A 23,481-nucleotide genomic window follows, 5' to 3' on the forward strand; every position below is an offset into this window, starting at 1 on the left:
ATGATTACTCCAGATACACTTGGGTACGTTTTATCCGTGAGAAGTCAGATACAATAGACAGTTTCAAGATCTTAGCTTTACAACTACTTAATGAACGTGGAGGCATCAAGAAAATTCAGAGTGATCATGGTGGAGAGTTTCAAAACGAAGCTATGAAAGAGTTTTGTGAACAACATGGGATTGCAAATCAGTTCTCAGCACCAAGAACTCCACAACAGAATGGAGTGGTAGAAAGAAAGAATAGAACTCTTCAGGAAATGGCAAGAGCAATGATACATGGAAACCTTGTTCCTAAAAAGTTTTGGGCTGAAGCTTTGAATATTGCTTGTTATATAATTAACAGAGTCTATCTACGAAGAGATACGACCAAGACGCCTTATGAGCTGTGGAAAGGCAAAACACCAAATCTGAGCTATTTCCATGTTTTTGGGTGCAAATGCTACATTTTAAATGACAAAGATTATCTTGGTAAATTCGATTCCAGAAGTGATGAAGGCATGTTTTTGGGTTATGCGGAGAGTAGCACAACGTTTAGAGTGTACAACAGATGTACATGCTTAATCATGGAATCAGTAAATGTGGTTTTTGATGATCAGTCTGTAGCTGTACGAGAAGATGATTCAGACAGTGAGTCAGAACAAGTAAGTATCACTAAAGTACGATATGAAGTTTCTGAGTTGGATATTCCTGTTACAAAACCGGAAGAAGTACAACAAGTTCATAAGAATCACTCTGCATCTGATGTCATTGGAGACTTGAATGGAAAAATGAAGACTAGAGGAATTCAGCTTGACTTTAAGAAGATGACAAACTACCTTACAACTCTAGAAACAGTTTTCTATGAGTGTTTTGTGTCGATGATCGAATCGAAGGATCATATAGAAGCTGTTCAAGATGATTTTTGGATTATAGCCATGGAAGAAGAACTGGAACAGTTTGAGCGTAATAATGTTTGGGAACTGGTTCGTAGACCACTAGATGTGAATATCATTGGTACAAAGTGGATTTTCAAGAACAAAATTGATGAGAGTGGTGTTGTGGTTCGCAATAAAGCTAGATTGGTTGCACAAGGGTATACGCAGATCGAAGGTATAGATTTTGAAGAAACTTTTGCACCAGTAGCAAGACTTGAGGCCATTAGACTGTTTCTAGGAATGGTTTGCATTCTGAATTTCAAGGTTTTTCAGATGGATGTTAAGAGTGCCTTCTTGAATGGGATTTTACAAGAAGAAGTATATGTTGAACAACCCAAAGGTTTTGAAGATCCAGTTAGGCCTGAGTATGTATATAAGCTTAAGAAAGCTCTCTATGGGTTGAAACAAGCTCCAAGAGCTTGATATGAAAGGCTAACTAGTTTCTTGTTAGAGCAGAACTATAATAGAGGAAGTGTGGACAAGACCTTATTTATCTTGGAACAAGATGATGATATCATGATGGTTCAGATTTATGTTGATGACATAATTTTTGGAAGTACTTCAGAAGAGTTGGTGGATAAGTTTGTGAGTAGTATGACACAAGAAATTGAGATGAGTCTGGTTGGAGAATTAAAGTATTTTCTCGGGTTGCAGATTACATAGTCAGATCAAGGAATTTTTATTTCACAAAGCACTTATGCTAGACAACTTCTTAAAAAATTTCAGATGGATAAGTGCAAAGAACCTTTGATACCTATAAGTACTTCATTGAAACTATCAAAAGATGTTGATGGTAAAGATGTGGATGTCAAGCAGTATAGAGGAATGATTGGGAGTTTGCTATATCTTACTGCTAGTAGACCAGATTTGAGTTTTAGTGTGGGGATATGTGCAAGGTTTCAGTCTAAACCAAAACAGTCTCATCTTGAAGCAGTCAAGCGAATTATCAAATATGTCAAAGGAACTGTTGATTTTGGGATTTGGTATTCTAAAGGTTCAAACAAAGGGTTGGTTGGTTATTGCGATGCAAATTATGCAGGAAGTGTAACAGATCGGAAGAGTACAAGTGGAGGTTGTTTCTTCCTAGGTAACAATCTAATAGCCTGGTTGAGTAAGAAACACAATTCAGTGTCTTTATCTACAACTGAATGAGAATATATAGCTATGGGGAGTTGTTGTACTTAATTGTTATGGATGAAGCAGATGTCAGCAGATTATGGTATGGAGTCAAGAGTGCTATAAGTGTATTGTGACAATAGAAGTGCCATTGATATTTCTAAAAATCCAGTTCAACATTCAAGAACCAAGCACATTGATGTTAGACATCACTTTATCAGAGAATTAGTTGAAAAAAGCAAGTTTTGATTGAGCATGTTGATACTGAAGAACAGCTAGCAGATATTTTCACCAAAGCTTTAGATTTTAATCATTTTTCATTCTTGCGAAATTCGATTGGTGTTTGTGAGATGTGAATTACTCACAAGATCGGAGCTGGTACAGGAGGAGATAGGATTGATAAAGCTGGTACAGCTCAAATTCAATTGGTGTTTGGATTATTGATTTTGGTTATGGTTTAGTGGAATCTGAGATACATGGCTAAGATATTGGAAAAGATTTCTCGAGATATGGGCAGATTTTGTGGTTTTTGTTGTTTAAAAAAAGGGGAAACTAAATATTTGTTTTGTAATTTACAAAATAAGAAGAGGAAAGTATAAGAATCTCTACTTCGTGTGTGTCAAAAAAAAAAACTCGAAGAAGGAGGAACGAATCGGAGATCGTAGGTGCAACTCGAAGTGGATTGGTGCGAAGAGCGAGGAAGTCGGAGATGTCTCGAGATGATGGGACTGTCAATCGACCTCAATTGGTTGATGATTCGAGTGATGATGAAGAAGTTCAACCAAGGATTGTGCCATATGGATCTGATAGCGATGATGATTCATCTAAAGGAGAATTGAAGAAGAATCAAATAGATCAAGGGGTAGATGATCTCGAAGGAGAAGATCTAATGGATGATGAGGTGGAATTTGTTGGCAAGTCTGATACAGAGGTTGGGGTCGAAGAAATCTCTGTACAAGAGCAGATTGAGAGACACACAGAGAAGCAGAGGAGCAAGAAACAGAGAGAAGTTGCCTCCGCTAGCAAGAAGAAATCAAAACGACCAAGATCCGCAGAACCAAATATCAGGAATGTTCGGACTAAATATGGGTTTCAATCTAATGTGTTTATCTCCAAGGCAGCCAAATTAAGGTACTCTCAGTTCTTCTCTAGGAAATTTACAGCTGAGAGACAATTGGATATGTCTCGAACGGATGAATTTGGGTTTATTGGGAAGATATTGTAGTTAGTACTTGGAGCTACAGTTGATGATCCTTTTGTTTATGTCAAAGAGATTATTTGTGAATGTTATGCTAATTTGCCTAATGGAAAGGCTAGGGATGGTGTTCAAGTGTTTGTGAGGGGACATTGGTATGAGTTTTCTCCTAAGGCGATTAATCGAACTTTTAGTATTTTGCCTTTGACTAAAGCTGAAAAGAAAGCTGATGCAGCAGTGGATAAATTGAGTAAAGATGAACTTGCAGAGTTTTTAAGTGGTGAAGACAAATCGGCTTGGGCTAATTTAAAAGTTGCGGATCTACCTAAGGAGAGTGCAGCTCTTTTAATGTTGGCAACATACAATTGGGTTCCTTCGAAACACAGGAATCATCTTTCGGTTAAACGAGCTCGAGTAGTTTACAAGATTATCAAGGGCATCCGGTTTGATTTGGGGCAGTTGGTTTATAATCAGATTATGAACATAAGTTGGACAGATCCTAATCGCTATGTGGTTTTTCCAAGAACAATCTTTGAAACTCTTAGAGTTCAAGAAGGTCCGCTTGAGCGGTCAGATGAAGAAGAAGATGTGTATGCTGAGTTTTATACAAAGGACGCCATAACAGGACATATCTATGAGGTTAAGCATAATCTGATTCCAGAATGTGATGAAGCGATGCAAAGATCACCAGTTGGAAGACAAGCTGAAGATGGGTCTTCTTCTGCGTCTGACGTTGTTCAGTTGGGTAGTATACGATTGCCGCATATTGGTCAGGATAGTGCAGAGATTTCATATGAAGCATTGGTTGATACTGCTCAAGTTCTTCAGAGGCTTACAGATGTGGTTCACAGGTTGATTCAGAATCATCCATTGTCAAAGATGATTTAGTGGTTTTTAACTGTTGTGCTCACAAGCAGGGGGAGAAATGGAGTCTGGTGTTGGTATTCTGGGGGAGCTACAAGTATGGGGGAGCTATAGTTATGGGGGAGCAGTGTTTTGTTTTGTTTAAAAAAAACTATCTGAACATTAGTTCGTTTGTCAGCTGGTTTGTTGTTTGCAGAATTTATGACGTTTATGTGTTAAGGATTTTCAGTTTATTCAAGGTTTCATTTAGATGAATTTGAATGCATGAAAAAGATTTAAACTGCAGATGCTTGTAAAGCACAAAGTCAAAAAGGGGGAGATTGAAGATGCAACATTTGAACAAGTGTTTGAACTACTTCAGAAGGACACGACACTAATACAAGAACAGAGTATCGAGTGATATATGGCGGCGATTATCAAGACTCATACAGGATTAGAAGGCAAGAGAAGCTTTTAGAAGGTCAAAGAGCTTCATGTTTATAATTGGAATGTAAACATGAAGAAAGTGGGAAATTTCCTAAACCATAAAGAAAAAGGAAATTGTCCAATTCTTATTAGGATTAGATTAGGTAGTTTGCTAATTAAATAGCTAATACCTAGATCTATAAATAGGGTGCTATAGCTAGGTTGAGCTTTAGCACAAACAAAAAAAAGTTTATCTAGCTACTAAGTTTTAGTCTAAAAGAAAAAGAGCTAAGAACTTAGGGAGAGCAAGAGAGTTCTTTAAGAGAGTTTTGAGAGATTAGAAAATTGTTTAGAACAAATTTGTAAACAGATGTTCAATCAATCAAAAAGTGTTTAAAGAAATCGTTATTCAAATTGTTCAGATCTTAAAGTTCTCGCACTTTCATGTGTGTTACCCAAAAGGATGACCCCTGTGTGTTTAAACTGAAAATTGAAAATTTGACATGTAGTTATAAACAAATGTGTAGTAGAAATGCATCACTTTTATTGCATACCTAAGATATAATAAAATTTAAAAGTTGTACATTAGTATACAATGATTTTAGAAATTTGAAATCAAGATCAAGCAGAAGCAACAAGACCACCATGCTTCAATAGCTTCTCAAGGATCTCATCTTTGGCAGCACCGACAATACGGTCAACGATTTCGCCTTCTTTCATGAAAATAAAAGTGGGCATTGCCTCAACTTTGAATTCCTCAGCAACAGATTGCAACTCATCAATATCAATCTTGAAGAAGACAACATTGGTGAACTGCTTAGCCATTTCTGCAAAGACTGGCGCAATGAAACGGCAAGGTGGACACCATGAAGCTGTGAAGTCTATCACAATCTGTTTCAATCAAAATTTCAGAACAAATCAGAAAGAAAATATCATTCCCCACTATAAGCTAACTAATCAAGACAAATTGAAGATACCCTAATTAAAAGAGGAGAAGAGAAAGTAGTACTACTAGTTTCTATCAATTTTAGACCAATAAACACCTAAGTAACGTAACCAAATCAAATTGGAGAAGCCCTAGACTGGACAACACAAAGTACCAGTATCTATCAATTTCAGACCAAATCAAGATATGGGATAAGAACGTACATGATAAAAGTCTTGAACATCATTCACTTAACCACTAATCAAGAAAAAAACCGCTAGAGAGGGAGAGGATCAGAGAAAGGTACCAGTTTCTTGGATTCGTTGGCGGCTTTGACCTTCTCGTTCCAGACTTCGAGTGTGTGGCAAGCAATCACTTCTCCTTCTCCGGACATTGTTTACACTTCTTTTTTTCTTCTTCTAAACTTTGTTTGATAAGAGCTTTTTTTTTGGTGAATGAATGAAAATTACATTATCGTTTGGGATCAGCTTTTTATAGGGCAGGGGGAACCATTACATTCTTACCTCTTCTTGGTCTTATTACTTTATCCTAAATCTTTTGTGTGATTGTGACGCGTAGAAGTGTGAATGGATCCAACGGTTGATATTGAAGGGCTTTTAAAAAATCATAAGTCTATGTCAACGCCGTCATGCAGCGATGCTGGTGGTAACGAACATTCTAGATAGTAGAAGTCGTGTTATGTGTGCACATATTGATTTTATCTGTTTTTTCCTAATCCTTACACTTGGCACTTGGGGATTTGACAACTGCTACTATAAAGTTTAGTTTTGTCGGTACAAATATAAGTTTTTTTTTTCGAGCTTATGACGGCAAAGTTGAATGGTACAAAATTTAAAATTATTTCTTAATCTAAAACATGTATTTGGGTATTGAAAAATAATGCTAGCTTTCTATATATTATTATTTACTTCCTTTTTTATTCTTCTACGTTTCTCCGAATCAAATTCTAGTCATGGTTAAACGAAGTACATTGGTAAAAAGTATATGAATTATTTGAATCTAAAAGATTTGTTACGTTTTCATCTCTTGTAAATTGTAATTGTTCATGTAAAATGTCCGGTTTTGCGCTTGGAGCCTAGAGCCAGTTAGCATTTACAAAACTGTAAGTGCATGTGTATTAAATCTAGTATTTGAAGTGATTGTGTAAAATTTTTAAAATATGTTATTTAATTATGGATTTAAAGATGTGTAATTAAATTTCGTGTTATTAATGTTTTGTACCTTTATAATAAAGGAGCACTAGAATGGTATGACAATAAGGTGAGATTGTGGAAACAAGTTAAGGGTTTGAGAGGACTACTCGAGCCTGTCAGTTGCAGTGTTGTAAGATCGGTCGATTATGGAGGAAAGATGGCGGTTTTGTGGGACAAGTATGAGCCTGTTAGTGGAGACAGGATGATTTGGTGTGCGGTGATTTCTCTTGTAAGACACAAGAGCGAAGAGAATTGGGGTAAGGTCGAGTGGCGTGATGTGGTGCTTACAGTCCCCAAGTTAACACTACTTCAGAAGGCTCTTTGTTCTACTGTTTGATATATGAGCCAAAGACAGTTGAGACAGACACGTACCAAACAAAATCTATACTACTATTTTATTATCTATCATACTAGTCGACCCTTTCCACATCAGATAATCATAAAACAAAACAACAAAACCTAGACTTCGAAAGATTTTTCTTCATATGTTTTTTTTTTTTAATATTACTAACTTACGGCTAACAGAGTACGTGTATAGATACAAAATGATCTCCTTACTCAAGATGGTCTACATGTGTTGTACACTTCTCCTCGCAATACATCAATTGGTCTATGTTCCAGAGTGTATCGCTCCGATCCCATATACACCCCTGTCTTCTCCAATAGCCCCATTGCTTCCTCTCTTCCGTATTTTGACTCATACAGCTTCAAGTACTCATAGTCCTGATTCATTACATTAATGCCCCCAAATAAGCCAATTGAAACAGTTCCTCATTGTTACCTGGTTGGTAACTATAAAGCAGCTGTACCTGTAACCCACTTAGAAGACGCTCTAGCCTAAGTGAAGCAACGGGCTCTGATGAAGATGAGAATACTTCACCGGGGTAGTAAAGAACTCCATCACCAGGAGGAAGACCACGCCTGAACCTTACCTATTCATTTGGTTTATATAACATCATGAAACAAAACAATCAGTTCAAGAAACATTTAGAAAGGAAACCAAGGATAAGAAGATAAGGCTCAATGGGTCAGACGATGAACCTCTGCGCTTGGAACCGTGGCCTTTTCATAGCAGTTTGCACCCCAGTACAAGAACCCGGTTCCACCTTCTTTCCACACGCGCCACATCACTGCACGTTGTTGTGTCCCACGCATCCCTAGGTGCCAATTTGGGTGAGGATCCGAAGGTCCAAGGCATATGTATGTCCACCATTCCTGCACCACCAAGAGAAATTCCTCTTTATGATACTTATTGATAATACATACATAAGCACACAAGACCACACCATTACGATGACCTTTGTATAGTCCCTTACACATCATAGAGTAGCTGTGAACAGTGGTTAATGAACTTCAGACTAAGTTAATGAAAGGGTTGACAAAGGTCAGAGAGAGCCTACCTCACCCTTCCCTGTGTGCAATTCCTCAAGAATGTCCTTTACCAAATCTTCCCGGTTACCAAGCACCCACTCACTGAATATTAAACCATATTTTAAGACTGAGTTAGCAGATTAAAGCAACAAGAGACTAGTTGAAATTAGATTTCTCTTTAGGCTCCCCATATTCACATGACAATCTTTTTAACTAATTTACCTTCTATACTAAACACCTGCAGACCAATAACGCATTTGCCAATAAATATCGATAAAGGAAGTGACTTTTAAAATTAAGTGATAGAAGATAGACAATTTATTTTGAACCAGATGTCTTTTGATAGGTATAAACACCATAAACATAGCACACCTACGCGAGATTCAAATTAAAGATAAGTTTTAAGATCTTGACATCCAAAACCCAAGGTAAGTGGAGGCAATTTATCACATTACAGCCCCCACAAGAGAATTTGCATGAGCAATTACCTTGTGCAGTATATCTGAGTATGAGGCCGAAGAAGATTTGGAACTTTGACGAAAGATTCGAAGGGCGTTGGAGCAAGAGGCGCATCACCCGGTCCTACAGAAAAGAGTAATATTTGACTATACTTATCAAGTAGCTAAAGCATTGTTGAACTGTGAACCTTAATACAATATTACATTGCCATAAACGTAGATTTTCCTCAACACGCAGAACAAAATATCCACAAGCGCTGTAACGAAGCATAACAGAAACATGAAGTGCTAAAATATTAACCTTACACAAGGAGCTAACATTATGAGCTACATAATCACATCGAGTCGAATACTGATCAACCTACTGATACAAACTAAATTTCTATGGTACACCATTGAAAAATTTTGGAGCTCATTTCAACAGGAAGACAAAGCCATGAAATCAAATAAAACAGAACCCCAGCTGGAAACAGGCAGTAAAATCGAGAAACAAAAAATTAATTAGAACAAGAGATTTCCACGAGAAGAAAATCATACCACAGTAGTATGTAGTCAACACACGAGCATCCGGGGCATAGGCATAAATTTCACTGGCCATATTGCGAACGTTATCGAAGTGCTCCATATTTAGTGGCTGCCAAATATTTTGTTGGTAGGTAAATAAGAAAGCTGTGAATAAGTAATTTTTAACTAAAAACACACACACATCAATTACACCTATCAATGACATAGAATTTTACTATTACCACAGCAAAACTATATCCTATCAACAGTTATCAAAGCGAAGAGTTACTGAAGCACACCTCATCCCACAGGTAAAAGTAAGCTTTGTTCCAATGGGGTTTACTCCTCAATATCTCAACTTCTTTGCGCAGATAACTTTCCCTTGAATCATCCCTGCTTGCACATCAACAGGCAAATGAAAGTTATTTCGGATGATCACATGCATACCCAGCTACAACACTAAAAAAAAAGCTCGAGTGGGACAACACATGCATACCCAGCTATAACTTGTCTATATGGTACTGCATACGCCGCAAGCCTTGGATCCGACAAATATTCATCAGATTTCGGATGATCGGCTGCAAAAATCAAAAAGTGGAATGGCAATGGGAAACGCTTGCACAGAGCACGTATAGTGCTTTATGTATTGAAAAGAAGATTTGCAGTACCAGGCCATGGTGAGGTGTATGTCAAGACACGCATGCTTTCACCCCATTTGCAAAAATATGGACTGATCCGATACTGAAGAAGCCACTTAAAATGGAGATCCAGTTTCTCGTACCACTCTTCACTTCCATGTTCAACACCAAAACGATCCTCGATTACAGTGTCAGAGACGCCAATAACAGCAGGGAGTGATGGAGTAACTGGAATAATAAATTCCCAAACTGTCAATCTTAGCTTGATACGCAGGGAAAGATTTGAAACAACATCTTCTTCCATCATATCAGTTGATCCATTTGTAGAAATGAACTCCGAAAATGATGGAGAGAAGAGAATTCTTCTTAATGACGAACTTGCACATTTTATTCTTTCTACCTAAAAGATAAGCTGCAGATTATTTGACACGTAAAAATATTCATTAAGGGTGAGGTAGTCTAGTTGAAGGAAAGTGAAAAATTACCACTTCATCCATGGGTTTCCCCTCAATTGGTTCCATAATATTAAGACAGTTGTTAAGTTCCATACAAAGCTGATCCTTCTCTTGCTTTCCCAAGTGACCAGAACACCTGTAACCAAACACATAACTGGTCAAATCCATGATCAACAAATTATCATTTTCATGCAACACACTGACATCAAAGTAAGACTCACCCTCCATCACTTTTCATTGCAGAAACAATGATCTCTCCTTCATATTGACCAGGAGGCTGCCCATTAGGAACGTCTATTGAGACCCAAATCACACTTGTTTCTCTACAACAGGACGCATCCCAGGCTATGTTAGTCTCACGAAATAGGGCAACAATGTCTCCACATACCAGATTAAGAAATTGGATAAGTGAGTGGCCGTACCCTGGTAATAAGCTAAGTTGAGAAACAGGTAGATCAAGGGGTACTAGAGCATCAGGAACACCTAGGACAGGCACCACTCGCCGCAACTTAAGCGACTGGCCAACAACCAATCTGCCATGACAAAGGAACCATCCCAAATATTACATTCGCCATATTAAGTCTCATTAGTTTCCCTGGTCTTCAGAAAGAAAGATAGAAAAAATACAAGGTGGAAAAGCTCACCTATCTCCAGCTGAAGAGCACAAGTCACTGCACTGAACCTGAACACTCCCTGAAGGGCTAGAAGCAGCCCAAGAAACTTTGGGACGCATGGCGATCTGAAAACTCTCTCTTTCATTCCTAGCCGCCAAAAGATTTATCTATAGAACACGAAATGGAAGCCAACATGTAACATATGCATAGGAAACAGAACGATAAAGGATCATTGAAACTAATTCAAATTAGTGATTAATCCCTAGGAAAATACATCTACTGTAATATCCCCACCTTTCAAACTAGTTCACAGCATAGAGTATTATTTCACTTACCAGCTACACAACCAATGCCTGATAACAGAACATAATAAGTAGTAAAAACTTACCACAAAGCATATAGTAGATTAGTAGTAGAAAATGAAGCAACAGATAGAACACTTACAGGCTCTAGCGGTCTAGGTGTTTCTTGTGAACCAACATTAACTGTATTTGGCAGACACCAAACATTCACCAGATCAGCAGTAGGAACCTCTGAAGGATCCGTAGATTGTTTAAGTGGCTCAGCATCATTAAACCCATAAGCTGTACCTCCACCAGCCACCCCTTCTACTGGCACAGTCATTTCTTGAGATCCTACAAAAAAAAAAAAAAAAAAAAACGTTTTAGATTCCTTCAGCTATAAAGCTAATCACTTTCCAATACTTAAACAAACTAGCACAGGTTAATTAGCACAAGCTTGTGTTGTGTGGAACCAAAGGATCGTTTCCTGAGTAAAACAACAAAAATCGAGGCTAGTTTTATGGAAATCTTTAACAAGCACACGGATTTATCAATTCTCCGGAAAATTTCAAGAATTTCTCAACTCCTAGGCGATTTTCTCGAGCAAACAACGGAGAATTGCGATAATAAGAACAAATTTTAAAACTGTGATTGTACGGAAGCGAATTGAGTCTTACCATTGTTGTCCATTTCTTTCTTTTTCCCCGGGAAAATCTGGAGATTTCTTGAGGGGATTGAAGAAGAAGAGACGATCGCGTTTTGGGGAGATTTGTGAAAGGAAGCAAAACAACAACGCGTAGATGAGGAAGTTCAATTTTCAAGCTTTTGTTTGTTTTTTTACTCGTGTGTCTCTGTCGTGTCTAAACGAAATATGAAAAAAAAAAAGGGTGATTTACTCAATATAAAAAAAGGTACCTTTTCTGTTTGAAGAAACTTTTTTTTTTGCTGCAATATTCGTTTAGGAATTTGCAAAAATGCCTGGGAAGAAAAACCGGACCCGAAAACCCGACCCGAAATAATCGGTTTGGAGCAGGTTTGGAGCAGGTTTGGATATTAGATCTATCATATAGGGGTTATGTATTTATCCGAACGTCGGACCGGAACGTGAGTGTTCGAAGAAGATGATTTTCTCATCGATTGTAATCTCTACTCTTGATGTTAAGATCAAAACGGTCTGATCTTAATAAGACTAGGAATGAACAGATTCAAGGGCTTCGCCGAAGGATTGGATGGATGGTAACCGGTTGAGGAGCTTTCTTTTTTTTTTTTTTTTTTTTTTTGCTAAGAATGTAAATATTTCATTAAAATGAAAACAGTTCAGGTCTACAATCAAAGATTATGAACCTATACAAATGGTCCCATGGCAAAAGAAAAAAGTAAAAAGATTATGAACCTATACAAATGGTCCCATGGCAAAAAAAAAAAAGTAAAAACATGGAAGCATAAATTGTAGTACACAAATTAAAGTCCTCGATCACATACTCCTCCCGCGTTATGTGAGAGCGACTCGTCAATTTAATCCATGAGCTTTCCCAAAATGGAACCTCACGAACCGAATCCTGCGAACGATGTGAGCTCCCTCTACTGTTCACTCCTTGAAGTCGGCTAGCGCAGAACATGATTTAAGCTATTCATAACCACATCGAACACCATCGGTCTTACTAGCTCCTCTAGAGTACAAATCAAAAAACAACCAAAGGCGAGAACTCATCGCAATACTAACTTCGACTCAAAGCAACCACACTAGTTAGACACATTCAAAACCAGGCCTTGAAGCGTAATCAACAAGCTAATAAATACTTGTGACGTGAACAAATGAGACAGCAAATTAGCCACCACCGGAAGCTATAACATCACCAAAATTCAACACCACCGTAGCTACCAAAGTCATAATCTGAGAACCGAGACGATGTCATCCACTTGACACTTCAAACATGGTCACCCTCGTACAAAAACTGAAAGATGTCCTCTAGCAGAAAATGCAAACAGAAAGATCTCATCCCGAAGGCAAGCTAAATCGTCAAAGTTTGAGATCAGATTGAAGTCGTGAGGCAGCGGTGTCCTGAAACCTATCTGAAGGAGGGAAGCAAGAGCAATCAATGAAGAGCACTCGATGCCATCAGCTCCGACAGACGAGACGACCCACACGGAGGGGACAGGAGCAACAAACGTTGAGGAGCTTTCTTCAAAGGCGTAACCCGCTAATGAAGGAAGAACTCACGAACCTCACTCTCTAAGGGGAAACCACACGAAGAGAATATAAGACTCAAATATCAAATGCACAAAGCTTTTGACAGAACAACAGAATACTTCTTGATTGATAAATTGCGTTAATTGAAAGTGAAAGGATAGAGAGCTTTGATAGGCTCTTGACAAATACCTCCAACGGTCAAAATAAGAAGAGATTCAATAAAAATAACTATGTAAAAACGTGATAGATTGCTGGATGATGATGAACTAGCGGTTTCCACATCCAACTCTAATGCTGAGCAAAGTGGGACTGTGCGCCCCGAACATGTCTTTCTAAAAACTTTCTCAATTTTAATTTGATATTGCCAAATATCTGAAACCGGCATTTTCTCATTGACAGTGACCTTGATGGGATGGATGCAAGCTTGGTACTGTGAAGACTTCTTTCGAGAGTAAGATTTACTGGAAGTAGGAGGATTCCCATAATTCAGTAACCAAAGCTCTCTCTTATTTCCATTAGCCTCAATACACACAATCTTATATACAGGTGTATGTGTGTGTGTGTGTGTGTGTTGCCACGCAATAAATATTGGGATTTGCATTTGAAATAGTTCCAAATGAACTTATGACAAAACTGAACAATAATTACCCAAAGACCTTAAGGTAACAATTTCAGCATAGTAGCAGCAGCAGCTACAACGGTCAAAGCAGACCCAAACCAGACCAAACCGCGGACTAATGCTATTTGACGGTTGTAGCAAAGCTCTACGTTCCATGGCTTTTAAAGGGCGAGTCTCCTCCTCCTTTAGCTGGATCCTTTTGCAATAGCACATCATGGTTTATCGAAGCCAATTGTGACAAATTCTGCATCATAACATTCTGTTTAAATAATAATGGCTTATACTTGATGATTATTATCCCAATGCAGAACTACCCAACAACTTCAATCAACTACACTAGGATTCATATTTTGAAAAATAAAAGGTGGACACTGCGATTTTACCTTAAAAGAAAAGTTAATGAGCGAGAGATAATAAGGTGGAGAATCAAACTTCTCCAGGTTGGTACATTCATCCAACTAAGAAAATACAAAACCAAGGACAAACAGATTATAATAGATCCTCGATGATTGGAAGTACCTATAGGAAAAAGGATGTGAGTTCTAAATGCCTACCTCGTCTCCTGAATCTGGAAATGACCCGCTGTTGTTGTCAGTTTCACTATCACTGCAACTGTTTTCACAGAAGCGTGATACGAAATAGCTTGTGTCCGCTATACTCTCAGGCTGCGGTACAAAAGCAGCCTGCCAAAAAGCAAGAAAAGGAAAAGCAACTAAGATTTAAAGAATATTCTGTCCTTCATTCATAATATGCATTGACGAATACATAATAACGCAAAGCCTATTTCGATCAAGTAGCTTCTGCTTTACTTTCTTATCTTTTCTTTCTTTAAATGGCAACTAACAGTTTTTTATTAGCATTATTTGTTTATCAAATATTTCTTGCATTAAAAAAAGAGATGCAGAGTCGAGTTCTCACCTTTTGCAATGCAAGATTGTCCCAGTCAACTCCTCGAAAGAAGGGATGTGACTTTACCTGAAAAAAAAGAACAGAGCTGTTACTGAGAGTTTTACTTATGACAACAACATCAGCATCCTTCAGTTCTAGCATGCATCTAGAAGGTTAAATATCATAGGGGAAAGTGATGGAACCTCTGCCGCCCCATTTGCCCCCAGTCGCTTTTCCGGCTCATGGACAAGAAGCCTAATATGGAAAGAAAGTGAATCTATATGAATACGGGAGAAACCAGTTAAACGTCAAACTTGCACAGTCATTATATACTTATGTCGAACTAAGAGTTCCCCAGTGTAATATGGACCAGCAAAAAGCATTCAAATTAGCTGATGTTGTAGGTAACCAACATGAAGAAACTAGGATTGATGTTAATTTCTTGACTGGAATGAGACACATAAATAGAACTGGAAATAATAGGAAGGTGGGAACAGGTTTGAGAATCCTCAAAACAGACCTGTTAATCAAATTCTGAGCTTCATATGACATTTCACCAGGGACATCTGGCCACGGCATTTTTCCGTTCAGGATGTTGTCAAATATTATCTGTATAGTACAATTGAAAAGGTGAGTCGGTGTGAATTTTAAACTAACTGAAAACTAGATTTGTGTGTAGAATCCATCACACTGTAACCGATCATAAATGAATCATTCAAAGAATCCTTTGCTAAGAAGACAAAGCTATGACGGTTTAATTTAATCAGATATATACATATAAAATCCTCAGTGTTTTTCGGAAAGGTGAATTAAGCAATCAAGTTCCAAAAATGACAAACCCACAATCACCTATATAGCCAAAATACTGATTAGATTTATGTGATTTAATTGTTTAAGATGTCTAACGACCATTGGACTACAGTGATCAAAACATATGATTATGATACCACTAAGTTTTTATGATTATGATTATGACTTTGGCAACTCCAGACCTAGTTTCTATTCTTAGTCAGGAAAAAACCATGCTTAAAATTCCAGCAGTAAATTAAAATATGTAGGTACCTCTGGGCGGGCTGCTGTAAAAGGTGGAATTCCAGTTATCAATTCGAACAAGACGATTCCAACAGACCACCAATCTGAAGCATAACCTGCACGGTCAAGGCGTTGAATTTAATTTCCTAGTGATTCACAAAAGCTTAAGAATCTACGATTTAGATTAAGGTTGTATCCAAACCATGTTCAGTTCCAAGAAGAATCTCTGGCGCCAAGTAGTCAGGTGTCCCAACAGCTGAATTCCGAATTCTTTCTTCTTCTTGGTTCTTCTGGAAATGATGAGAACTTATTCTTGGAGATACATCTGACCCATGGCCAGATAAATCAATTGTGTTGTTTATAAGACCAATCTTTGAAAGCCCAAAGTCTGTTAGCTGGTAACAAAAATAATAATAAGTTAGGTTGTAAAACAAAGTACTTCAACAACCGAAAGGGAAAACAACATTTGCATATGGTTATTTTCATATTTTTTACAAGTGTAAGGAGAACAATCTATGTTTGCAAATTTGCTGCATATAACTCTCCTTTTGGAAAAATAAAGAAGGACATCTTTCACTTTTTGTATGCATTAAGGAAAAAACATTTGGTCACCCTACTGCAAGAACATATTAGGTAAGCGAGAGCTTAAATAACAAACCTTGATGTGCCCATTATAGGCGATTAACAGGTTATCAGGCTTTAAATCACGGTGCACAATTTTCTGAGAATGGAGGTACTCCAATGCAAGAACCTGAAATCAATGTTAACTGTTTCTTAAAGAATCAAACAAACTTTGGTATTCCATGTATATGATGAAGCCTTCCACTTACCAGTTCCGCGATGTAAATACGAGCAATTTCCTCGTCAAGGCACCCAACTTTTTGGAGCAGAGAGTATAGATCACCACCATTAAGATATTCCATTACCAAGTAGAGGTTATCTCTGCAGGTGAATGAATAAAAAAACCGAACCTGCATTTATAAGATCAGGTGTTCAGCCTTTGAAAGAATATTATAGTTGGACAGTAGCAAAGAAGTACAACATTTACCAGAAAGGGGTATCTGACAGTTATTAGTATATTTCGCTCTTGCAGTATCCTCTCAATGTCGTTTTTCCTTATCATATCCAGCTTTTTGAGTACCTGTATATGAGCTAAATAAGATTAGCACATGGACAAGCTGACTTCGCATAAAAATGAGCAAATTTAATACAACACAGGGAACCAGGATACTATAACTAAGAATTCCCTCTTACGAGTACTGTCATTATGAGAGGTTTGAACAATATGACACCAACGACTAGGCTGTCTAAAATTGGAAAAGAGAAAGCTACTATTTAACTATATTTACATGTTATTCTTGTCATTAAATTATATGTTTCAAAACACTGCGCATATTAAAAACTACGCAAGGCTAAATAAACATCATATCAATATGCAACAAAGCAAAAACAAAATGCATCTACCTTTATTGCAAAAAAGTCTCCTGTTGTTCTTTTGCGTGCAAGAAAGACTTTACCAAAGGCACCTCTACTTATTGGTTTGATAATCTCAAAGTCATCGATACTTATCCTATCTTTCAGCAGTAAGTGTGGAGTAGCTACTGCATGCTCCAAGACATCTTCACTTTCTACGTTACCCGCTGAACTTTTATTGGCAGTCAATTCACGAGCATATATATATTTCTCGCTGCAGGTAACATGAGTGTTAATAAAACCTATAGAACGAGTACAGTAGCTAACTATTCCATAATACAGTGAATTTACCAGAGAAGTTTCTCGATCTGCCCCCCAAAAGTATCTATTACAAGTGCTTTGAGCTTGCCCTGCTTTAAGACAGCTTGTATGTCTTGCATGCAGGCCATCAGATAGTCACAGGACCCCTCTTTCAAGAGATCTGTGCTTGCTCCACAGCGGGCAATATCAGATAGGTCCATCATCTGCAAGATGGAAAAAAAAAAGCTCGAATATGTTTTGCTTCTAAATGTTTAATTTCCAAAACTGAGCAGGCGTACTTCAATATATAAGAATGGATATTGTAAGGCACAGTAGAAAACTAGTACAACAACATATAACATAAAACCAATAGCTGATCTCTAATATGCCTAAACAGAGAATATAAAGGAAACATATAACTAACCAGTTGAAGATCCTCTTGCTCTGGACAATGCCGCTCTAGCCAATAGGAGTCAAAGTGACTTGTTCTGGGGGTATTTGTTGAAGATACTGACGTGATGCTACCTGTTGATGATGAAGTGCCATGATGGCAAAGTTTGGCCCCTACATGGCTCTTCAGGTTAATAGGATATGTGCTAGACTCATCTATGAAGGCAGTGTCCATCTCATGCAGATCCTCAAACATTCCCTCTACACCTTTATTCCGCCATTCATTTATCTTGGGAGAACAACCTTCAGATGCAACTCCAGATTTCTGCAAAACAGAGTTTTCCAGGCCACCAGCTTGAGTGAAGGAATTTAAACTTCGTGAATCAATTATCTGTTCCAGTATCTCCTCAAGTTTCAAAAGGCGCTCATCGACATCCAAACAATTTATTTCACATTTATCTGCGTACGCACATATGTAAGAGTGCGGTTCCAGATGTGAGAGAGGAACTTCCTCCTCGCATATCCTGCATATTACATAATCAGATCCACCTAACTCTTTTCCAGGCTCATTTGGCATCTTATCTTCAGACTCATCGCTTGAATAAAATCTTTGTTCTACCACTTTACTATCATATTCGGGTTTCTGCGATGGAAAAACCTGTTTAGCAGCTGCATAACCTTCCCTATCAGCATTATTGCTATTTTCAACTGCTATGGCAGAACCGAAAGCTGTCTCGGATTCCAAAGATTCTTTTTCCTGTCTCTTGAACTTTTTTCCTTCTTCATTCCTTTGATATTTAGGATTACCAGAACCAGAATCATCAACTCTAGGAGTAGCCCAATCTGTTTCCAAAGCAGGGATTCTATCTAAACATTCCTTAAATTTACGGAAGGAACTCTCATCAATTGGCTCAGTCTCCTTCTGAAACATCACAACTCTTGTACAGTGAGTCAATATAAAAAGCAACTGAGAAAACAACCACTTCACTAGTCCTGCTTGGCACTGTTTCCTTTTCCTAGTCAAGTCTTGGACGATAGATTCACAAGTAGCACGAAGTTGGGCAGATGTCATCTCCATACAGGCTCGAGCCAAGTTAAGTAACTCCTCTACCATTTCTCGATCTTCAGGACATGATGGATCCATTTTCTCTATAGCCTCTTTCACATCTATGACAAAGTCATTCAGCTTCTTATCCACAGTCTCCTTAGCAACATCAAATCTTGAGTGAAGTGAGCCCAGAAGTTCCTGAATATCATTGCAATCATAAGATACAACCAACTAACATAATTAGATCCCAACAAAACGAGTCATTAAAATAGCCTTATGGCACACAGATTTTACTGCAATTCCTTAAACTTTAGGAAACAGAACCCAACTTTGAGACAACTTGTATAGCAATATCTTGTGACAATTTTAAAACTCAGTAAAAGAAAAGTCTACAAGTTAAGATCGTTGTAGTACCTTCAAATCGTTGTAGCTGTGCGGACGAGGATAAGGAGTTTGAACACCACCCCTTGGCCCTAACTCATGGGAAAAGCTCTTTATACCCATTGACTTGGAAGAGGGAAGGGCAGTTTCAGATACCTTAACCATCCTCTCTTCTACTTTACAAGAGTTCTTGACTTTTAACTTGGCATCCTGTCACCAAAACAAGGCGGTTAATTCAAAGCCAATGACGTCCCCAATTGAACAAAAGCAAAAGCACAATTTACCTCACTGCTCGAGCAAACATATTTTGGAGGGTGACAAGAATACTTGGGTTTATACGAAGCGAGCCATCTTGACAATTTTGTTCCTAAAACAAAGAGTTAACGACGACACTTGTGAGGAGTGATCACCAGCAAGAAATTTTATCAACTATGATATGTGAATCTAAATATCATTTTTAGGGGTTTTCAATCACTTTTCTAATATCCAAAACCACATCTCTCATTTTCTTCTTTCTGTAACCGAGATAACAACAAACTGTTTCTACTATGAATGCTCATGTGAAAATTCTGATTTCCTAACTGACCATACAAACCAAAACGATTCTAACTTAAAAAAAACCTGCAAAATGAATTAGTATGAAATGAAAGAATCTTCAAATCAAAACCTTGTTTGGAAGAGCTAGTGGTTCTACCATGTCCACGAGGAACAATACTCTTCTGATTACGATTAAACGGAGGCTTATCGGAGAAATCTTCAGGCCTAGGACCTGACGAAGCTAACCGAGTTTTGATCCGGTTCAAACCAGACGGAATCGCAACCGTAGACGAAACACCTCGATCCCTACGATTCTCTTCCGCCATCGAATTTCTTGAAAGTAAAAAATCAAGGAAAATTTCGTCACCGCCGTTGCACGGAAAAAGAAAACCCTAATACCTCCAAGCTCTGGCTTCTCCGGTAAGAAGAGACGCTTTCATCGCCGGAGGAAGGTGAAACTAGGGACGGAGATGAGAGAATCGGAATCCAGAGTGAGGTCGGCGAGGGTGATGAAGACGATGACGATGATGATGATGATGAGAAGAAGGATTCATGGATGGTTTTTGGGTAAAAGAGCTAATAGGAGTGCTCTCAATCTCAATGGGGTTGGTTAGATTTTTTATTTAGCCTTCAACGACTCCGCGGCTGTGACATCTTTTCAATCTTTTTTTAATTAATGTTTTTTTTTATTTGATCTGTTACCGTTTCAAAACTTCTAAAAACATTTAATTAAGATAATAATCTTTCTGTAAAGTATATTTTATTAATTTGTTTCTCATGAGCAAACAACACATGGGAAAGATACACTGATTTTGGGATATAATAATAAATCTCTCTTTGAAAAAATCTTCAATTTAATCTTTTTTTCTTATGAGCAAATAATACAGATGGGAGTACTGATTCTGTTTGTCCCTCTAAATCAAATAATGAATAATAAGTCTGTTGTTGAAATTTTAAAAGAGGATAATAGATCCGTCTATTAAATGATCCTTAATAAAACACCAAAGAACAAATACTACTGCTTAACAAAAAAAAAAGGTAACTAAGATATTTAATTTTTAAACAAAATTTATTTAAGAGAAAAATTGTAAAAGTAATATTTGTTATTTTCAACAGTAGGTCCATTTTACAGCGTAAGTAAATCTGTCACCAATAAAAATTGAGATTTTTCCTTTTGCATCGAAAAATAATCAGTTATTCTACAAACATGTTTTTATGTTCCTACCAAAAAAAAACATGTTTTTATGTGATAATCACACTAAATTTAAATTTCAATTTTGCAACATGACTAACATAATATTATAATAAATTAACACACAATTGTTTTCCTAGATGAGAAATTTAATACATATCTTGTTTCTTAATATATATAGAAAATCAATTACAATTGAAAAATGAATACGGACTAATCTGTGGTATTCACTTTTCTGCGAAATTATATGAATCACAAATTAAAATGATACAAAATATACGAAGCATTTTGTTAATATAGTTCACTTTGTCAAATGGTCTTATCCCCCTTACAAGTGATCTATATTAACAAAATATTTTTTATATTTGGGATCATTACAATTTCTGCCCGACAAGCACCATTTGGCAAAGTGATCTATATTAAGAAAATGCTTTTTATATTTGGGATCATTATAAGTGATGAAATACAGACTGATGCGTGGTATTCTCACTTTTCTCGAAACACTTGTAAAACAAGATTACTTGTTTGTAATCCGCATTCACATTTCTCTCACCAAATCCGAAAGGTATTTTAGCTCAGCTGTTTTCAAGTTCAGATATTTACATGGAAAACCCGTCATGAACTGAATACTTAGTGAATACAGTTCACGATTGGCAAACTTTTATACAAATGTACCCAAATCTATTTAAAAATACTCGAATATAATTATCCTAAAAAAAATTAAAACATTGGTTAATTCTTATTTTACTCAAATTTATCCAATGAAAGCAGAGGCAGATTTCTGCGGTTCGGGAGTGTTTTCTTTTTGGCTTGCGTATATATATAAACGCACACACCCGAATTCATCATCGTTTCCCTCTAGGTCAATTCTTCAATTTTTTTCCCCTTTCTCTTCAAAATCACTCGTTTCTTCAGATATGCTTGGGTTTATAATTATTCTTAGGTATTTCAGATATTTAAGTATGTATATTTGTGTTTCAAATATTTTTGGATACCCCATATATATCAGTTCGGTACATAGAACACATTCAATATTTAAGCTGGTTCATATTTGGTTCAGTATTTCCAGATTAGCGTTGGGAAAATTTTATCAAAGCTAAAGTCCTTAACATTTATGTAATTTTTTTGTTCTCTTTGTAAAAAGTTTAACATTCTGAATTTTGATAAAATTGTGAGTTCAAACTAATTAGAAATTTAGAAATTTATTTAATTATATCTTCGATATGAAATAGACTATTTGTCCACTTAATTGATGCATAATGAATTAACAAAATATTGCATCCATAAGTAGTTATTCATTTAGATAAGTTTTAAGAAACTTTGATATGTTACTATTTACCCAAAATTTCTATTAGTAATCATATTATTGGTACAAACTCTAAGGTTGAAGATATACCTGACAATATCAAGCTCACGCGCACACTATGTCAAGCAAAAACATTCCTCGACGCCTCCAACAAGATCTATGAATATGTCAACGGTTTGTCTATGTCTCTCTTTACATTTTGATGTAATCTCTGAAACTAAACTAACCCTTTGGTTTATTTGTAGGAAAAATTGTGATCGGACATAACATAGACTTTCTAGAAATTAACATAGATCCTCCTAAGCCCAAGTATATTGTAGATACTTATGACCATTTTGCTAAGAACAACCTTGGAGGTCGCTTCAAGAACATGAACCTGATTACACTACTTAAGCATTTTTCTAGCAATTACATTAAAACATATGTATCGGAACCACTTTCTTTAATATTAAGTATTAAGTTTATAATTAATTTAATTAATATTAAGTTTCCAATTTTACAAAACAATATTAGGATGGGTGAACACTCATCCATAAAATCTGTTTAATGTGACTAAGACAATATTAATGTGACTAAGACTACAATTTGTTTGTCCTGCCTTCCATAAAATCTGTTTAATGGTAAGACTAAGGCCTGATTGGTAGCACATTTTTAAAGTCTTAAAAATGTTTAAAGTTTTGACAGCCATTTTTTTTGCCAATCAAACTTTTTTGCTTTTTTTTTTTTTTAAAGCTTTTGAAAGCCACTTATTTTTTTATCTTCTTTGTTTTTCCATTTTTTTAAAGCCTCCTAACCCATGCTTTAAAAACTATACAATTTTAAAAGCATTCTTTTTTTCTCCCTTTTATATTTAAAAGCTATCCAAATATATATATATATATATATATATATATTTAACATATTTTATTTTTATAAATTAATTATTCTCATTTTTTCTCTTTCTTTTAAGATCTATTTCAATACTAAATTTTATTTTTTCATTATCATCACTAATAATAATGTAAAAGAGTTTATGAAATTTATCATTAATTATTAGATTAACATTCAAACAATGCCTTGATTAGTGGTAAATGGATAATTGACTGCTCGTATAACTACTCAATGCATTTTCTATTTTTGCATTATTTCAAATTTTAATAACTTAGTAAATTGATGTCTCCAACTTCAGTTATTTATTTTTTATTCTTCTAGTTGTTTATTTTTAATTAGTTTTCAAACAAAATCACATAT

General features: G+C 36.5%; 3 protein-coding genes across 8 annotated transcripts; all 3 read right to left on the reverse strand.

Moving 5' to 3' along the window:
* Positions 1-5,018: 5,018 nt before the first annotated feature.
* Positions 5,019-5,941, reverse strand: LOC104777605 (thioredoxin H5). Its single transcript, XM_010501880.3, has 2 exons — positions 5,727-5,941; positions 5,019-5,385 (listed from the first exon to the last, which is right to left on the reverse strand). Exons 1-2 carry the CDS (start codon positions 5,811-5,813, stop codon positions 5,116-5,118), a joined length of 357 nt encoding a protein of 118 aa, XP_010500182.1. The 5' UTR covers positions 5,814-5,941; the 3' UTR covers positions 5,019-5,115.
* A 997-nt stretch (positions 5,942-6,938) lies between these two features.
* On the reverse strand, positions 6,939-12,278 carry LOC104777606 (uncharacterized). Of its 3 annotated transcripts, XM_087506731.1 has the most exons (16): positions 11,632-12,257; positions 11,118-11,308; positions 10,968-11,026; positions 10,704-10,840; positions 10,482-10,592; positions 10,281-10,382; positions 10,090-10,195; positions 9,635-10,004; positions 9,463-9,544; positions 9,266-9,359; positions 9,000-9,096; positions 8,493-8,586; positions 8,034-8,106; positions 7,675-7,848; positions 7,443-7,565; positions 6,939-7,356 (listed from the first exon to the last, which is right to left on the reverse strand). In XM_087506731.1, the coding sequence occupies exons 4-16, from the start codon at positions 10,790-10,792 to the stop codon at positions 7,192-7,194; spliced, it is 1,680 nt and encodes a 559-aa protein (XP_087362857.1). In that variant the 5' UTR covers positions 10,793-10,840; positions 10,968-11,026; positions 11,118-11,308; positions 11,632-12,257; the 3' UTR covers positions 6,939-7,191. The 3 variants fall into 3 exon arrangements, 2 of the variants coding, with proteins under 2 accessions (XP_087362857.1, XP_087362856.1); XM_087506730.1 differs by lacking the exon at positions 10,968-11,026 and having other exon boundaries at positions 11,632-12,278; XR_015594377.1 differs by lacking the exon at positions 10,968-11,026 and having other exon boundaries at positions 7,146-7,356; positions 9,463-9,516; positions 9,624-10,004; positions 11,632-12,273.
* Positions 12,279-13,630: 1,352 nt separating this feature from the next.
* Positions 13,631-20,461, reverse strand: LOC104777607 (putative serine/threonine protein kinase IRE4). 4 transcript variants are annotated; one of them, XM_087506727.1, is made up of 17 exons: positions 19,884-20,461; positions 19,501-19,583; positions 19,250-19,426; positions 17,822-19,033; positions 17,449-17,621; positions 17,149-17,371; positions 16,733-16,825; positions 16,515-16,655; positions 16,343-16,435; positions 15,887-16,079; positions 15,715-15,800; positions 15,173-15,261; positions 14,856-14,907; positions 14,683-14,739; positions 14,319-14,447; positions 14,148-14,222; positions 13,631-14,008 (listed from the first exon to the last, which is right to left on the reverse strand). In XM_087506727.1, exons 1-17 carry the CDS (start codon positions 20,077-20,079, stop codon positions 13,910-13,912), a joined length of 3,171 nt encoding a protein of 1,056 aa, XP_087362853.1. In that variant the 5' UTR covers positions 20,080-20,461; the 3' UTR covers positions 13,631-13,909. The 4 variants fall into 4 exon arrangements, with proteins under 4 accessions (XP_087362853.1, XP_087362852.1, XP_087362855.1 ...); XM_087506726.1 differs by having other exon boundaries at positions 13,631-14,023; XM_087506729.1 differs by having other exon boundaries at positions 19,911-20,456.
* Positions 20,462-23,481: the final 3,020 nt, after the last annotated feature.

This window comes from Camelina sativa, chromosome 3, assembly GCF_030686135.1.
Source record: "Camelina sativa cultivar CO46 ecotype springtype chromosome 3, ASM3068613v1".
Classification (NCBI taxonomy): domain Eukaryota; kingdom Viridiplantae; phylum Streptophyta; class Magnoliopsida; order Brassicales; family Brassicaceae; genus Camelina; species Camelina sativa.